At 35.8% G+C, this 19522-nt stretch overlaps 1 protein-coding gene across 4 annotated transcripts in view; it reads right to left on the bottom strand.

The window, feature by feature from the left end:
- Positions 1-5134: 5134 nt before the first annotated feature.
- The window catches only part of LOC118023825 (UPF0547 protein C16orf87), a 30545-nt gene continuing 16157 nt past the window's right edge, over positions 5135-19522 (bottom strand). Inside the window, exons 3-5 of one of the 4 annotated variants that reach the window (XR_004682907.1) lie at positions 13605-13787; positions 6786-7132; positions 5135-5922 (exon numbers count right to left, since the gene is read on the bottom strand). Coding sequence is in view for 3 of the 4 variants with exons in the window: in XM_035025289.1 (XP_034881180.1) it covers positions 7014-7132; positions 13605-13787 (302 nt within the window). In the remaining variant the exon portion in view is untranslated. Of the gene's footprint in view, positions 5923-6105; positions 7133-7859; positions 8674-13604; positions 13788-19522 lie in introns of those variants that run through there. The other 3 variants (XM_035025289.1, XM_035025290.1, XM_035025291.1) reach the window with 3 other exon arrangements.

The raw sequence follows: 19522 nt of genomic DNA, 5'->3' as shown, positions 1-19522 counted from the left end.
TTAAAAATATGTACAACAGTTCCAAACAAAATATACAACCCTGTTCAGTGGGTTTTATAATTTATAAGACAACTATGACAGAAAAAGGAAAGGATAAAGGAATATAAATGGTGATAAGATACCTATATTTCACTTGAATTGGTAAAATACTGATTTTAAGTAAACTATAGAAGTTCATTTAGGATAATACCTAAGAAAAGTAAAAAACTATACAGATAGAGTAAAAAATCACAATAGATAAAATACTAAAAAATGCTCAAGAAATCCAAAAGAGAGTAGGAAAAGGGAAATGGGAAAATATAAAAGAGAAATCATACAGAAAACAAGTAATAAAATGGCAGATATAATCCAACATATACAGTCTAAATAAAGTAAAATATCGAGATTGTCAGAAAAATTAAAGCATGAATCAGTATATGCTCTCCACAAGAAACTGACTTCAAATATGACAAGGGTAGGTTAAAAGTAAAATGATGGATGGGATGCCTGGGTGGCTCAGTCAGTTAAGTGGCTGCCTTCAGCTCAGGTCAGGATCCCAGGGTACTAGAATCCATCCTGTGTCCTGCGTCAGGCTCCCTGCTCAGCCAGGAGTGTTTCTCCCTCTTCCTCTGCCCCTCCCCCTGCTCGTGGTCTCTCTTAATCAAATAAATAAATAAATAAATAAAATCTTTTAAAAAATAAAATGATGGAAAAGACTTACCACACAAACACTAATCAAAAGACAATAATCCTAGGTATTTATGTACCAAACAACAGAGCTTCAAAAACTAACAGAACTAAAAGGAGAAACAGATCCATTATTATAGTTGGAGATTTCAACACTCCTCTTTCAGTAATGACACTGGTAGAAAATCAGCAAGGAGGGCACCTGGGTGGCTCACAGATGGTTAGGTGACTGCCTTCGGCTCAGGTCATGATCTTGGGAGTCCCACGATCGAGTCCTGCATAGGGCTCTCTGCTCATCAGGGAGTCTGCTTCTCCCTTTGACCCTCCCCCATCTCATGCTCTTTCTCATTCTCTCTCTCTCAAATAAATAAATAAAATCTTTAAAAAAAAAGAAAATCAGCAAGGATACAGAACTGAACAATATTAGGAAAATCCACACTCTTCAAGTGCACACGGAACACTTAGCAAAACAGACCGTATCTTAGGTCCTAACAAACTCTAACAATTTTAAAAGAACTGAAATCATATCAAATATGTTCTCTGATGATAATGAATTTAAACGGAAAATCAACAACAGAAAGATAACTAGAAAAACCTCCAAATGTTTGGAAATTGAAGAAATATCAAGGAATATTGGATAATATTCTGAACTGAGTAAGAATAAAAATGTAACACAACAAAATTTGTGTGACAAAGAAAATACAGTGTTTAAAAGCAAACTTAGAGCATTAAATGCTTCTGTTAGAAACATCTCAGATCAGGCGCCTGGGTGGCTCAGTCGTTAAGTGTCTGCCTTCAGCTCAGGTCATGATCCCAGGGTCCTGGGATCGAGTCCCACATTGGGCTCCCTGTTTGGCAAGAAGCCTGCTTCTCCCTCTCCCATTCCCCCTACTTGTGTTCCTGCTCTCGCTATCTGTCAAATAAATAAATAAAATCTTTAAAAAAAAAAGTCTCAGATCAATGATCTAAGTCTCCACCATAAGAAACCAGAAAAAGGGTAAAAATAAACCCAAAGCAAGCAAAAGGGAGGAAATAATAAAAAGCATAAATTACTGAAACTTAAAATAAAAAAACAAAGTAGCAATAGACTGTAAGCTGGTTCTTTGAAAAAGAATACAATTAAATAAACTGTAGTTTACACTGACAAAAAAACCCCCAAATTATTAGTATCAAAAATGAAGGAAGAGGGGCGCCTGGGGTGGCTCAGTCAGGTGGGCATCTGCCTCCCACTTAGGTCATGATCTCAGCGTCCTGGGATCAAGCCCCGTGTCAGGCTCCCTGCTCAGCAGGGAGTCTGCTTCTCCCCCTCCCCCTGCTCTCTCTCTCTCTCTCTAATAAAGACTTAACAAAAAAATGGAGGAAGAAATATCACTGACCCCTAAAACATAAAAAAAGAGAATACCACAAGGAATTTTACATATAATTTCCGTAACTTCAATGAAATTGACCAACTACCAAAACTCATCCAGATAGAAATAGATAACTGAAGTTATCCAATAACTATTAAATAAATGTAATTCTTAGTAAAATCCTTTTGAAATACATGTCTAGGCCCTGATAATTTCAATGCCAACTTCTACCAAACATCTAAAGAATAACATTAAGTCTAGACAATCTCTTTAAGAAAGTAGAAAAAGATGGAATACTTCCCAACTCATTATATGAAACCAGTATCACCTAATTACAAAACCAGATAAATACAAAAACACTACAGTTCAATATACCTTATGAACATAGACATAAAAATCCTTGATAAATTAAGTCAAGTTGAATTCATCAGTATATAAAAACAGTAACACAACAACAACACAACCAAGTAAGATTTGTATCAGAAATGCAAGGCTGGCTTCAATAATCAAAAATCAGTCAACGTGACCCACCATATTAACATTCTAAAGGAAAAAAAAATCTTTTCAATTTACGTGAAAAAACCATCTGACAAAATTTAACAAATGTTCACAATAAAAACTCTCAGCAAATGAAAAGGGATTTTCCTCCATTTAATAAGGGGTATTCTAGGGGCACCTGGGTGGCTTAGTCGTTAAGCGTCTGCCTTCGGCTCACGTCATGATCCCAGGTTCCTGGGATCGAGCCCCACATCGGGCTCCCTGCTCCGTGGGAAACGTGCTTCTCCCTCTCCCACTCCCCCTGCTTGTGTTCCCTCTCTCGCTTATTTGACAGAGAGAGACACAGCAAGAGAGGGAACACAAGCAGGGGGGAGTGGGAGAGGGAGAAGCAGGCTTCCCACTGAGCAGAGAGCCCGATGCGGGCCTCGATCCCAGGACCCTGGGATCATGACCTGAGCCGAAGGCAGACGCTTAATGACTGAGCCACCCAGGCGCCCCATAAATAAAATCTTAAAAAAAAAAAAAAAAAAGAAGGGGTATTCTACAACACAAAAACCTATAGTTAACATCATACTTAATGGTGTAAGACTGAGTATGTTTCTCCCACAACTGGAATCAGGGCAAGGATCTTCCTCTTCTCACTTTTCTTTTTCAACATTGTACTGAGGTCCTTGCCAGTGTAATAAGGGAAAGAAATAAAAAACACACTGATAAAACATTAAGGGGAGGGGAGAGACACTCTTGACAATAAGAGGGTAAAAGATTCCTTAATAATACAAAAGGAAAATTTTTGACTATGGTAAAAAGAATTATTCCAGTCCAGCCTAGAGCCTCTATATGTCTCATACTTTTCATTCCAGAGCATTTGCTTTGTATGTTAGGATACTCATTATTATAGTTGTAATCTTTGAGCAATGAACACTATTAATAAACTAAAATAAGTGATTAAAGCAGCACAAAGTAGGGCGCCTGGGTGGCTCAGTCGTTAAGCATCTGCCTTCGGCTCAGGTCATGATCCCAGGGTCTTGGGATTGAGTCCCACATCGGGCTCCCTCCTGGGGGGGAAGCCTGCTTCTCCCTCTCCCGCTCCCGCTGCTTGTGTTCCTGCTCTCGCTATCTCTGTCTCTGTCAAATAAATAAATAAAATCTTTAAAAAAAATAATAAAATAAAAAACAGCACAAAGTAACTAGAAAAAGTAAAATAGGTGTGTACGTGTGTGTGTATGTAATGTGTGTGTGTGTGTGTGTGTATATATCACCAAATGTAAAAACAAGCCTTATAATAATAAAGATGGAAAAAAAACCCCCCAAATTTAAAAATTCTATATAGAACATATTTTTGTATGCAGAAGCAAATTTGATTAATACTTTTTTTTTAAGATTTTATTTATTGATTTGTGAGAGAGAGATCAAGAGAGAGAAAGCATGAGAGGGGGGAGGGTCAGAGGGAGAAGCAGACTCCCCACTGAGCAGGGAGCCTGACGAGGGGCTCAATCCTGAGACTCCGGGATCACCACCTGAGCCGAAGGCAGACGCTCAACCGACTGAGCCACCCAGGCACCTGATTAATACTTTCATATAAAGTATGCAAAGAGCTTAATTTCTCCAAATCTAAAGGATAAACATATGCAGGTTGAAAGTAAAAATTACATGTATCACTAAGACATTTTTACAGTCAGAATTAGAGAATCAAATGCAATTACCAGCGTTTAGAAAGTCAAACACTTTTCAATTTGAATTCTTATCTCAGAGAAAACACATGTTACTTTTAGGGAACACCACAAATGTCACGACATTTTATTTTTTAAAATACTTTTGAAATTTCAAGAAGTGTCAATTTACTCTGGCTAAATTTTTAAGTTATTTGTAATTTTAAATTTTATTTCATCATAATATAAACTGTCTCAAGATGTTTGGTCATTTCAAACACTGATTGCTACAGAAGAAATAATCTGCAGTATTTCCTTACTTTTAAATACCTTACATTGAACATAGTAACCTAAGGCTTCTCTGCCTGTAATAATTTAAGAAATGTTCATGTTTAAAAAAACAAAATTGGGGGGCGCCTGGGTGGCTCAGTTGGTTAAGCGACTGCCTTCGGCTCAGGTCATGATCCTGGAGTCCCTGGATCGAGCCCCACATCGGTCTCCCTGCTCCGCAGGGAGCGTACTTCCTCTCCCACTCCCCCTGCTTATGTTCCCTCTCTCGCTGTGTCTCTCCCTGTCAAATAAATAAATAAAATCTTTAAAAGAATAAATAAATAAAATAAATTAAAAAAACAAAATTAAATCTCAAAATCTTAAGTGCCTCCCCCAAAACATTTTGGAATACAGTGGGATTGGGTGGGGAGATAAACATACGAATTTGTATAGTTCGGCCTAACAACTCCCAAATACCTTTTATTTAATCTTGTTCTCATTTATCTAATTATAGAATCATTTTAAGGCATTCTGAATAATCATATCATTTATAGGTATTAAAGCACAACAAACTTTGGATTATGTAATTAAATTATTATAATTATGCTCTTAGGACATCTAAGAGGTTTCTTATGAAACCTCTTTCTTATTAGTTTCTTCAACACCAGTGAATGACAAGTAGTATGTTCCAAGACCATTACAACATTTTTAGACAAATTCAGCTTTATGAGACAGCTTATAAAAATATCAGAGAACACAATTTTTAGAGAAATTTCCTGAATAGGTTACATCACAAATAGGAGAAAGCCTAATTTGCCCCTCTACCAAAGAACTTTTTAAATAAGCCAATGATTTAACATCATGAGCATCTGAAATAAATTACTTCTTTACACGGTAAGTTCCAGCCTCGTCACCAGTCTCCTTCCCTATTGTATCCATGACTATTCTAACATGACTTTCCTCTAAGGGTCTTCAGCTTTAAATGGATAGACTCTGACATCAATAGTTCTTTATAGAGATGCCTACTCCATAAGCCTTCCTTTTTCTGAGGACATACTCAAAAGCATTTTTAGATATTATTTTTATATTTTCTTGTCAAAATGAAAATAGTTTTCTTATATTTCAAAGATAAAAATCACATTAGCATTCTTGGGAATAAACTTTATTACTAGGGCTTTAAAATGCATACAAGATAATTGTAGTAGTACCTATAGGTAAATACAAGGATTGTGGGGAAAAAAAATTCTACTTCCTGCCTAGAGTACCTCTTAAGCTCCCTGTGCTGGCTACAATTTAGATAAAGTAGGACAACATGTGAATCTTTTTTTCTTTTGAGAGGTGATGAGAGAGGCAGGATGAAGCTGACAATGCAACTACTGAAACTCAAAGGGAAATTCTCTTAAGGCTAAATCTAACTGATGAGTACCTTCCCTAATAAGACTTCTGGACTTCCAAACAGATTCAGCCACTGGGGTGAGGGTGGGGGGTACCTGAAATAAGGGAAATTACTGTCAAGTTTGAATATTAATATTAAATTGAAAAACAAAAATGCAAAAGCATTTAGTATAAATCAACTATAAACAGTTATCACTTACTACTAGAAAAATTAAGAATTTAAGTGTATTTCACAAACTTCACAGAACAAAAACTTATACCACACTATTAATCTATTAGTTTCAATATTAAGGTTTATTTTTTTTTCCAGAGTGAGATTAAGTAACAATTTAAATAATTATCTGTATGTATAAATGAACATCCATTCAGATAAAACATTACTGCTTAAAAGAGGCTACCTAAGAAATATTTTGTATGTAATAAATATATTTTATGTTTAGGTTAACAGGCACCATCTTGAGAGCAGAAAAGGTATTTTTAACCAATAAATAAATTACATTCAAGAAAACAAGATGTCTATATCTGAAGTATGATATATCCTTAAATGTTTTTCTTCATATAGCACCCAAACTTCCCAAATGTCTAGAAAGTATCTCCCAAAATATAACTCATACCTTAAGTCATAAAAATAAAGGCCAAGAAAAAATCAATTTAAGACAAAATGTACAGTTTATATTCTTAATTCCCCATTCAATAAAATATCAATTGCCAATTTATTAAAAGTAAATGAACTGTATATATGCAATCTGTTAATGCTGAAAATCTGAAATATAATATTTTTAAAAGTCACTCTTTCTCAAAGTACTTAAAATATTGCATCTCTGGTGGCAAACCTGAAAACTATCAAGCATTTTATTTCCCTAGTTTTCATTCTTCCACTCCCATCTCTATTCCTTTATCCTTTAACAGCCATCCATTGTTTTTTGTTTATTTTTTTGTTTTTGGTAAATATACTTACATCCCAAACACAAAACACTGACAATACTCCTTGGTAAACAAGGAAATCCCAGAACAGTCCAAGCCTACAGCTTTGCTCCCAAAGTGTGGCACAGGCTAAATGACAGGGAAAAAAAAACAATCAATGGCCCTTATTGATGCAGTCAGAATGCTCCTGAGAGTCCACAACTGTTTGAGAATTTGCTGATGTAATCCTGAAGACAGTATCAACATATTTTGCAGACAAATATCAGAGAATAAGTCTTTGATTGATAATTTTTCTATTTATTTCTGCCAAGGCGACTGAAAACACGAAAGCCTTTTCATCAGAGAGGTTAGCATAGATGTCAATTTCCTTTTCCTGTTTCTCTGTTAAAAGAAAAAGAGAAAGCTTAATGTAAATGTGGTAATTAAAAAATACTTTTGAGGCTTTCAAGTATCTCTTTAGATGACAATAAATATACATAATACTAACAACATATATTACATGTTATACAGTATCATGCTACTAAACTGGAAAATTTTAAAAATGACACAAAGGAGTTATTGAAATGCCATGAACTAAATGGAAACTGTGTGTATATATATATATATATATATACACACACACACACACACACACACTGTCTATAATATCTATATCATTTCTGTAAAAATCTCAAGTATTTCTTTCTCTTCACTAGGATGAGCTTACTATCCAATCAAAATGAATTTTCTCACCCGAAAGATGGTCCCTTCTGAACACCAATAGTGCCTTTATGAATATATTAACTTCTTTACCTTAGCCCTGCTATAGAAAATAAGAATAACCAACATTTAATTCTATTTTTCCCTCTCCTAATTACAAATGCAATCCAAGTTCATGGTAGAAAATTGAAAAGTACAGGGTGCCTGAGTGGCTCAGTTGGTTAAGCGACTGCCTTCGGCTCAGGTCATGATCCTGGAGTCCCTGGATCGAGTCCCGCATCGGGCTCTCTGCTCAGCAGGGAGTCTGCTTCTCCCTCTGACCCTCCCCCCTCTCATGTGCTCTCTCTCTCTATCTCATTCTCTCTCAAATAAATAAATAAAATCTTTAAAAAAAAAAAATTGAAAAGTACAGAAAAACAAAAAAAGAAAATAAAACCCATCTATATTATCCCAGAGCCAGCTAAAATCACAATAAACATCTTTGTGTATTCTGCCAACTTCTTTTTTCAGACTCTTCTATGATCATACTTTTGTCTTTTTTTGTTTTGACTTTTTAATCAAAGTTAAATATATAGAGTCAAATCATTTTTATTCAACCTGTTACAAAATATGGAAGTCCTCCTTCTCTCATGCATGTTTCCCATACTCCAAGTGCAACTACTTTTTTTCAGTTGTTTCTTTTCATTTTTTACCTCTCTAAGCAACATTTTTATGTCCACTTCTTGATTTTAGGCATTATTAATTAATCTTCCACCATGAAAAGTTAGTATTTTATTGTTTTCCGTATCTTAAGCCCCATACTCTTCCTATCCCATCTTCCCATTACAATTACATCACAATTTAGGGGAGATCAATATTCAATGTTTACATTATTCTTCTGACTATGTAAATGATTTCACTTTTCCTGCACATTGTTTTTTTCCTGAGATTCTTTCTCCATCAGCTTAGTTTTCATTACTAATGAGTTGTACAGATCTTTTAGAATGTTTACACATACTAGATATTATATCAATTTTATTTTCTTGAATAAGTCTCTCCAAGTCTTCTGCTCAGTCTGAAATGGTTGATTTCTAGATCTGATACACAATTATCATCAAGATCTCTCTTCAACATCATGCTGGATATAAACATCTTTCTCTTGAGTTGGACCCTGTGTCCTGGATCCCAGGACACTTTCTTGGTTTACTTCTTCCTTTTGATGCCAGGTATCTTGTAGTAGCTTCCTGAGAAAGGGAGTACAGGTAGCAAATTTTTTGAGACCCTGAATGTTAGAAAGTATCATTAGTCTACCTTCATGCTAATTCACAGTGTGGTTGACTAAAGACTCCTAGATTTCCTGAGTAGTACGAAGGCAAAAAATTGGCTTCCAACTAATGGTGCCACTGTTTTTGTTTTTTTTTTTTTTTTAGATTTTTTTTTTTTTTTTTTATTTGCGAGAGAGAGAATGAGAGACAGAGAGCATGAGAGGGAGGAGGGTCAGAGGGAGAAGCAGACTCCCTGTTGAGCAGGGAGCCCGATGCGGGACTCGATCCCGGGACTCCAGGATCATGACCTGAGCCGAAGGCAGTCGCTTAACCAACTGAGCCACCCAGGCGCCCAATGGTGCCACTGTTTTAAAAAGAGCCAATACCTTTTTTTTACAGCTATTTAAAACGTTATTGTTAAATTTACATACAGTGAAATACACAGATCTTAAAGTACAATTGGATGAGTTCTGACAAAATATACATCTACATAACCCACACCACAATCAAGATACAGGAAATTCCTCATGCTCCTTTCCAGTCAATTCCTCCCCACCTCATCAGCAACTACTGTTCTGATTATATCACCACAGATTCATTTGCCTGTTCTTAGACTTCATATAAATGGTATCATCTAGCATGAACTGTTTTGTGTCTAGCTTCTTTCATTCAACATGTTTTTAAAATTCATTGATGCTGTCTGTTCATATATGAGTAGTTTGTTCCTTGCTGGGTACTAGTCCACTGTATTAATTCCAAATACCACTTTCTTTTCTTGCTCTTTTTTCCCTGAGCACTTGAAGGAGTTTCCCTTTAACCAAAGAGATAGGATTTATGATGATAGGCTTTGGCATAATCTCTACTTTTAACCATCCACTGGTCTGGGAATTTGGTGGACCATTTCAATGTGGAAACTCAATGTCCTTCAGGTTTGGAAAAATTTCTTGAATTATTTCATCGATGACTTCCTTCTCCTCCATCTTCTATGTTCCTTTTTGGAACATAAGTTATTTATAGATGTTGACTTCAAACTGGTCCTCTAAATTTCTTATCTTTCCCATTCTTTTTTTTTTTTTTCTGTCTTTCTTTCTCTCTCTCTCTCTCTCTTTCCTAGAGAGAGGGAGAAAGAGAATCCTAAGCAGGCTTCCCACGCTCAGCACAGAGCCTGACATGGGGTTCAATCTCACCACCCTGAGATCGTGACCTGAGCCGAAATCAAGAGTCGGATGCTTAATCGACTGAGCCATCAGGTGCCCCTTTCATCTCTTTTTCTATTTCTCTGCATTCTGGTACAATTCTTTAATTCTGTCAATAAACCTGTTAAAAGTTTTTCATTTCTGCAATCTTTATATACACACGTATTTTTTTAGATTTGTATTTTTAAAGTTCATTTTCTAGGTACTTTTTTGTACCTGCTTTTCCATTTAAATATCATCTTGTTCTTGTTTCATGACTACAATATCTTCTCTTGCTAAAAACATTAACGATAGTTTTAAGTTTTTCTCTTTCCTGCAAAATCCTGTTTTATCCAAGTTATTGTTTTTTCCCTGTTGTTTGGTCTTAGCCTTTCATATAGATGCTTTCTTCTGTATATCTGAGTAATTCTTGATAATATGCTCATATTTAAGAATGGGGTCCAAAAAGATGATGAGCTCATACCTATCTGTGGAGCTTGACTGTGATCACCAATTTAGGATGATCTGACTGGGCCATTTGTGAAATCCCTAATGAAAGTTCCTTATATTAGGCCCTTTCTCTTGGGTTTTTCAGATTTCCTAGAGAAGATACTGCTAATTCTCCTACCTCGAAGATCCAAGCCTGACCACAGAACTCAGTATTTACTATCTCCAATTTTCACGTAATCTTCCTGATCTCAATATAGTATCCCTGCCCTCAGTGACACCTGGTGTTCCATTAAATCACAGAGACTGTTTTCTCTTTTTGAAAGGATAAATTTGGAAGGAGGGGAAAATGAGGTAAACAGCCCTAGCAGGCCATTAAGAAACAGACTTCCAAACAATCTCATTTTTAGCCTCACCTTCACCTCTACACTTCCAGACATAACTGATGCACAAATTCCTGACCTTAAGGCAGCTGTGTAATAAAAATCATTTTTTTTATTAGTTTTTCCCAAAGGGGCTGACAGTTTAGATTTCATGGGTCTACTAAAGCAGTTATCACTTTCTAGAATTCTGTTGCTTTTCCCATTCCTTGTCCTTGTGAAATTTGGTCCTTTTAAAAAAAAATCCCTTTACTATAATATTACTAAGATTTAAGGATGATGGAGAGCATGGTGTGGTTATTCAATCTACCAACTTGAACTTGAACTCTACATAAATCTTGTATGTTCATTAATAAGATATTCAGGGGCGCCTGGGTGGCTCAGATGGTTAAGCGTCTGCCTTCGGCTCAGGTCATGATCTCAGGGTCCTGGGATCGAGTCCCGCATCGGGCTCCCTGCTCCTTGGGAGCCTGCTTCTCCCTCTGCCTTTCTCTCTCACTCTGTCTCTCATGAATAAAAAAATAATAATAATAATAAGATATTCAGAATTGCCCATTATATTTTAATCTAAATGTCACTCCTACCTTACTAATATTCAAAATAATCATACTCCCCTCATATAAAATGAAAACTTATCTTAAACCAACCAAAATTTTTAAGTTTAATGGTTTGTTTTTATGATTGTATAAAAATATTTTGCTATCTAGATGTCTAACAAGCTTTCCTTTTCCATTCTTTCTTCTTCCTATTCTTTTTCAAAATATAGAAAACAAAGTCAATTAAAGATGTTTTTTATACATAAACTGTCCTTACAAAAGGTAAAGCTTGCTTCAAAGTTTTCAAGTACCCTATGAGCAAGAAATCAATAAAAACTGAATTACAGTAAATAGCTAGTTAATACTAAGAAGCATATGAAAGAAGTCTATTCTAAAATACATAGAGATTTCAAAAGTTCATATTTCTTATCCATATTATATTTCGGGAACATGGTCTGCCTCAAGGGTTGGTAAAATACAGCCCAAGGTCAAATCTGGCCTGCCACCTGTTTTTATAAAGTCTTACTGGAACACAGCCAGGCCCATTTATTTACATATTGTCTATGGCTGCTCTCCAGCTACAATGACAGGGCTGAGTAGCAGCAATAGAAGGCTGTATGGCCCACAAAGCCTAAAATATTTATTATCTGGTTCTTTACAGAAAAAGTTTGCTGACCTCTTCCCCACCCCGCCCCCATGGCCTACATGAAAAGATTCCAGTTTATTCTACAAAAATTGCTATGAGCACCTTCCTGTTTGTATTAAAAATAAATCAAAAGCATATCTTACTCTAGAAATAGCTTAAAACTTTTCTATTAATAAGCTCAAAATATCAGGGAAAAAAATGATAGCTAACTAAATTCTTTTCTCAAGTTAACATGAATAAAAGTTCAGACCTGCACATACAGATTCCTAGAACGACTATCTAGATTTCATTTCCCCAACTAAAAGACTGTCATTATCTGTTTGCTCATCTCCTCTCACTCACCACCAGAAGCATTCCTTCTCCATTCTTTGGGTTATACTCCCTTTACTTCAACTGAAAAGAATGTCCTGTTTTCTGGGCCAAGCAGTATTTCTCTGGATTTTTTGGGTTTTTTTCCTGCCTAGTTTCCCTGCTGAAGCAGTTTTTAGCATAGATTTTTCTGATCATCCCATGTTAAAAAACACATTCAAATTTAGAAAATAACTCAAACTCTCTGGAAGAGCAGCGTAAGAGAAGGAAAAAGAAAATGGAGTACTATTACCCAAGGAATTAAGGAATATCTAAGTATTCTTCAAAGAATACAGTCAAATATGATATAAGCCTTATTCCTTTAGCCATACAATACTAAGACACCATTAACTCTGAAAAAGCTAAAGACAGCTATACCGGTGAAGTTATTTTCCCTAACAGTCATAACTTTACTGAAATAAAAGCATACAAAGCAGATAGAAATGGTAAACAGGTTAAAAAAAAGTCTCAATGCCTAAAATAAAAGAAATTTACACTTATGCTTGAATATCTAAAACTGAATGCCTGAAAAAGCAAAGCATAACTCACCAACAAGATAAATTATAAATGCATTTCACTGAAGATGAAATTATTTTGATAGATGTTTTTAAGTAATTATAAAGAGCAACCATCCCTTTTTTCCATTAATTACAGGCTTGAAAGTCTCAATTGTAAAAGATATTCATTCATGGCCATACAGGGGTTCATTATCCTAGTCTAGTCTCTCTACTCTTGTGTCATCTCTGAAATTTTCCAGATAAAAGGTTTTTTAGAAGATGTATAAAAAGAGAAGCTGAAGTTTTAGTTAATGTGTTAAAAACAAGTTATTGGCAGACATACTACTTATCAGAAGAAAGGAGAAAATCTATAAGGAGAAATATGAATATATTTTGGACCAAGAATTTACCTAACTATCCAAAAGCTGCCTCAAAGTAGGGAGGACATAATGAGCAATTTAAAAATTCATACTGAAGAATACTTTCAATATTAAATTTTAAAACTCATAGTGTAACAGTTGGAAATAAGTCTAACAGAACTCAGATTTATCTTTAAAAACAAACAAAAAAACAACCATTTTAACAGGCTTCTCTAGGTTGTCATATACAAATTATTATCTCTGAACTCTACTATCATCAGTTTATAGCAAGGTGAATTTTACCTAATTTGAGCCTTTATAGCTTTTCAATAAGAATTAAATTCTGTGATTTAAAAAAAAAACAAGCATCTACCCTGGAGGAAATGTTTTCAAACTAAAATAGGAGTTGTGATTTTAAGTCCAGGAGCTCAATGCCTACCAAACACTTTCTTTACTACTATCTAATTAAGATCTAGAAAAATTTAATACTTGAAAAACAAAACTGCTTGGATTTATTCATACCTCTTTCTTCCTCATGTTTTTTGGCAGATGCAGTTTTAGGTCTTCCTCTTCCTCGTCTGATATGATCTGAATGGCTGTTACTTCGAGACCTCTTTCTGTTTTCTAAATCCTTATTTACTGTAGAATTTATCTTCTCTCGCCTAACTCTCTCTGTTCGCCTCCTCTTGGCCTCATGCTTGTTTTCTGTATGGATGAATAAAAGTGATATATTTTAGGGCTTAGCAAGAACTGTTTGCCCAAGTTCTCATTGTCTTCTTTTTCTTTCTAAATAGCACTAGAGTTTTTGCTGCCTGGCATATTTTATAAAACTACAACCATGACATCTACGTTCCTCACACCCACACAGGAAAAAAAGAAATTCAACAGAATTCAGATCCTCATTAACTCATGAGGTAGGAGGAATTTTAACAAGACCAGTTTTTTTATTTGGCACCTTTAATTTCAGCCCCTACATGTTCACACAATTTCACAGCAATCTTTCTGCCTTTTTCCTTCTCTCTGCTTCCAAGCTAAAAATGGTAAGGTATTAGAAATTCCATTCCTTTTTGCCCCCTACTCAAATTATAGACTGAAATATGTCAAATATACAGAAGCAAAACTGATCTTAGTCATAATACGTTAAGGTTACCAATAAAAAGCAAACAGAAAACATCCACAGAAAATATAAAAACACTAGGGAAGTAATAAGTAGTTTTCACTTAGCCACAGATGAGATCATTTCTGACATTCTCAGAGCATGCAGATCCCTAAATGGAATAGCAAAAGGGGAACTTTACTCAATATGGTGATTTAATTAATGCCAAGAAGCCATCCTTCTCACTCCAAACAATTCAAAATGTTGGATAAGGCAAACAACAAATTAAAAAAAAAAAACTTGCTTTAATACATACCTGAACTCAAAAGCAACAAAGAAAATTCCCCAAATACGTAAAACCACAATGGTAAAGGGCCAAAATAGATAAAATTCATATTCCAAGAAGGTAACAAAAGATTGTAATATAAGTATGCTTAATAGGCTAGTGTAAAATTAGAAAAAAAAAAAAAACTTTTAAGTAAAATGGTAACGGTTATTTCGAAATTTTATACCCTTAGAGAATTAGTTAATTCTAATCTCAGATATATACCAGATGATGCAAGAACACTTAATTATTCCAGATTGCAGGGAAGTTATCAAAGACAACCAGGGTCTTGTTAAAGGACTAAAGGGCTAACTTGAAAAGGCTCCCCCTGGCCACTTTACGACAATTCGAGCATCAACACAAATAGTAACTGTAATAATAAATTGGAACATCAAATATACTTAACACTACGAGTACATGACATTAAACTAAAAAAACACAAGCAAAAACTACTTGGCCACCATAGGAAGATGCTAAAGAACCAACTCCCTATTTTGAAAGCTTAAATAGAATAGAAAGAATAAAGCATTTATCCTGCCTTTTCTATTCAAACTGTACCACTCACTGGGTAACCAAAGGACAGATAAAGAGAAGTTTCTAATTTAAGAATTACTGTGGCTAAAAAATGAAGAATGATAAAATCAAAGTATCACCATTTTTCTTAAAGATTTTATTTATTTATTTGAGAGAGCAAGTGAGCACAAGTGGGGGAGAGGGGTAGAGGCAGAGGGAGAAGCAGGCTCCCCACTGAGCAGGGAGCCCAACGTGGAGCTCGATCCCAGGACCCCTGGATCATGACCTGAGCCAAAGGCAGACGCTTAACCGACTGAGCCACCCAGGCACCCCAAGTATCACCATTTTCAACAAGAAATGAACTAAAGGATGTAAGTGCTGAACATAAATAGCTGCTAACACTACAAAAACAGAGACAAGCAGACTTTATGTGTCACCTGACAGAATACCTAACTATTAGGTAGTCTTATCAAGAAAATCAAATCCCATCAAGCTTTTGAATCCAAATTACAATTTACAGGAAAAATAAGTCACTGGAGAAATGTGTTATCCTACATTCCTACACCATGAAGACCCAAACAGCACATCCAGATGTACATGTGATAGCTTCTTCAACATACAATTTGCAAGGAAAAAAAAGAAAACAATAGATAAAAGAGAGCTAAAAAAGACATTGCCCATACGTAATGTGTGGACCTTACATAATCTGCTTTTTAAAACTTTTTTTTTTTTTAAAGATTTTATTTATTTATTCATGAGAGACAGAGAGAGAGAGGCAGAGGGAAAAGCAGGCTCCCTGCTGAGCAGGGAGCCCGATGCAGGACTCGATCCCAGGACCCTGGGATCATGACCTGAGCCGAAGGCAGTCGCTTAACCATCTGAGCCACCCAGGCACCCTTTTCAAAACTTTTTTAAAAAGTTTTTATGAGACACCTGAAAACATCAACACCAGTTGGGGATTTAATATTAAGGAATTACTGTTAATTTTAATTGTGCTTATATTTTTAAAGGTCTATCTTTTAGAAACATATAATGAAACATTTATAACAAATTATATGAGATTTGCTTAAAAATAATATGCAAGAGGGACACCTGGGTGGCTCAGTCGGTTAAGCAACTGCCTTCGGCCCGGGTCATGATCCCAGAGTCCTGGGATCGAGTCCCGCATCGGATTCCTTGCTCAGAGGGGAGCCTGCTTCTCCCTCTCTCTTCCTCTGCTTGTGCTCTGTCAAATAAATAAAATCTTATAATAATAATAATAATAATAATAATAATAATAATAATAATAATATGCAAGGGAAAGAGTAAACATGGGTATAAATGGGGCCAGGTTGGCCATTTTCTTTCTGCTCTTGTGTATGCTTAGAATTTCTCAAAAAAAAAAAAGTTGAAAGAAATAGTGATAGGTAAAGCTTTTTATAGTATGCCTTTTCAAGTTCAACAATGAATTTAGGTTTGTTCCTCCGGCTACCTACCCATCTCTGCAAACTTCTCAAAAAAGAGCTATCTGTACTTTCTGCCTTCAATTTCTCACCTCCCATTCACTAATCAATCCACTCCAATACAGATGCCCACTCAATGAAATGGATCAAGAAGGGCAAAAATCTCTGTTATCAAATCTAACAGCACCTCTCTCTAATCATCTTAATACCATCTCTCAAAAATTCAAAAAGATGACTACTCTTTTCCTTAAATTATTCTTCACTTGATTTTCAGGTTTCCAGGTATCCCATCTCACCAGTCATTCCTCTCTATCTCTTTTTGGTGTCTTCTCCCCCAGGTTCTTTCTCATCTTTAATATTAAAGCCCTAGGACTCTCATCTGAGCCCTCTTCTCTTACTTACACTCTGTCGAGATAATCCATAGATCCAAACATTATACTCTATGATTTATGATGGTTCCAAAATTTATACTTTCAACTCCGACCTCTTCCCAAAGTTCCAGACTGCCTACCCAGCAGCTTCACTCTAGTATCTTACAACCATTTCATATGTATCAAAAAATCACTCTTGATTTTCCCTCTTCCAAAGCTTCATTATATTAGTAAATAGTATTACCCAGTTGCAAAAGCCAAATAATTTGTAATTATCTGGGACTCAGCCTGCTGCTTCTTATATCATCACAAATGTCCACAGGTACTCCTTGCAAAATATATCCACAATTTCTTCATCACTCTATGTTGATGGGCAACATCCAAACCAAATGCATTTCCTACATAGCTGCCAAAATTATCTTTAAAAAATTCAAGGGCGCCTGGGTGGCTCAGTTGGTTAAGCGACTGCCTTCGGCTCAGGTCATGATCCTGGAGTCCCTGGATCGAGTCCCGCATTGGGCTCCCTGCTCGACAGGGAGTCTGCTTCTCCCTCTGACCCTCCCCCCTCTCATGTGCTTGCTCTCTCTCATTCTCTCTCTCTCAAATAAATAAATAAAATCTTTAAAAAATAAAAAAATAAAAATAAAAAAAATAAAAAATTCAAAAAAATTCAAACTGCATAGCTCCCCTTCTAAAATCTTTCATTAGCTTTTCATTGTATTTAAAAATAAAGTCAAACTTCCTTACCAAAGCCTACAAGTGTCTATAAGACCTGACATTTGCCTCTCTCTCCACTCTTCTCTCATACTGCAACACTCTGTTCACTATACTCCAGACAAAATTATTTTGACAACAGTCAAAATAGACCTTTAAAACAGTGTAGGATATGGGGCGCCTGGGTGGCTCAGTCGTTGAGTGTCTGCCTTCAGCTCGGGTCATGATCCCAGGGTCCTGGGATGGAGCCCCACATCGGGCTTCCTGCTCTGCAGGAAGCCTGCTTCTCCCTCTCCCACTCCCCCTGCTTGTGTTCCCTCTCTCGCTGTCTCTCTCTGTCAAAAAATAAATAAAACCTTAAAAAAAAATAAAAAATAAATAAAACAGTGTAGGATAGTCATGCAAGTTATCTACACTGATAAATCAAACCATTTATGAGTATCAATAGGCAATTAAGGATTACCAGCAATTTAAGGAAAATTAAAAGTGTAATAGAGAAGAAACAAGTTAAAACAGGAGGAACAACAACAACAAAAAAAACAGGAGGAACAAAGGTAGTTCAAGAAACATGAAAGAAATAGGGGCGCCTGGGTGGCTCATTCGGCTAAGTGTCCTGTCCGACACTTGGTTTCAGCTTGGGTCATGATCTCAGGGTCATGGGATCCAGTCCCACATTAGGCTCCATGCTCAGTGTGGAGTCTGCTTGTCCGCCTCCCTCTGTTCCTCCCCTGCCCTGTCTCTCTCTTTCTCTCTCAAATAAATAAATCTTAAAAAAAAAAAAAACAAGATAATCTTAAAACATTCTAATGCATACCTTCGAGACATCTGATTGTACTTTATACCATTAAGAATAAGATTCTTTTGCAAAAATAGAAAGCTCAATCCTAAAATTCATATGGACTCTCAAGCAATGTGAAATAACCAAAAGAATCTTGAAAAACATTGCCAGAAGTCTCATACTTCCTGATTCCAAAACTCACTACAAAGCTACAGTAATCAAAAAAGTGTGGTACTGCCATATGACAGATATATAGACCAAGAGAATAAAATAGAGAGCCCAGAAATAAATCCCTGAATATACAGTTCAATGATTTTCAAAAACAATGCCAAGATGATTCAAGGAGAAAAAGATAATATTTTCAACAAGTTGTATTGGGAAAACTGGATATCCACATACAAAAAAAATGTAACTGGACCCTTAGTTTATACCATATGCAAAAATTAATTCAAAATGGATGGAATACCTAAATATTACAGCTAAAACTATAAAATGCTTAGAACAAAAAGAAGGGAAAAGCTTTGGGGCGCCTGGGCGGCTCAGTTGGTTAAGCGACTGCTTTCGGCTCAGGTCATGATCCTGGAGTCCCTGGATCGAGTTGCATCGGGCTCCCTGCTCGGCAGGGAGCCAGCTTCTCCCTCTGACCCTCCCCCCTCTCATGTGCTCTCTCTCTCTCTCATTCTCTCTGTCTCAAATAAATAAATAAAATCTTAAAAAAAAAAAAAAAGAAGGGAAAAGCTTCACATAACACTGGACTTGGCAATGATTTCTTGGATATGACAACGAAAATACAGGCAACAAAAGAAAAATAGACAACTTGGATTTCAACGAAATTAAAAACTTTTGTGCATCAAAGGACAGTATCAACAGAGTAAAAAAAGGCAATTCATGGAACGGGGAAAAAATATTTATAACATTTATCAAATAAGGGATTAATATCTAGAATAAAAAGAACTTCTACAACTCAATAACAACCCAATTCAAAAATGAGCAAAGAACTTGAATAGACAGAAGACAGGCAAATGAAAAGATGTTCAACATCACTAATCATTAGAGAAATGCAAATCAAATACTGATTAGAATGGCTCTTATCAAAAGTCAGAAAGGCAATTCTGACACAAGCTACAACATGAAGTCTAAAGACATTATGCTAAAGGAAACAAGTCAGACACAAAAAATAAATGCAGTATGATTCCAAATA

The sequence above is a fragment of the Mirounga leonina genome, unplaced genomic scaffold (genome assembly GCF_011800145.1).
Source record: "Mirounga leonina isolate KUSES-001 unplaced genomic scaffold, KU_Mleo_1.0 Mir_180, whole genome shotgun sequence".
Lineage (NCBI taxonomy): Eukaryota > Metazoa > Chordata > Mammalia > Carnivora > Phocidae > Mirounga > Mirounga leonina.
This window is presented reverse-complemented; position numbering and strand designations above follow the sequence as displayed.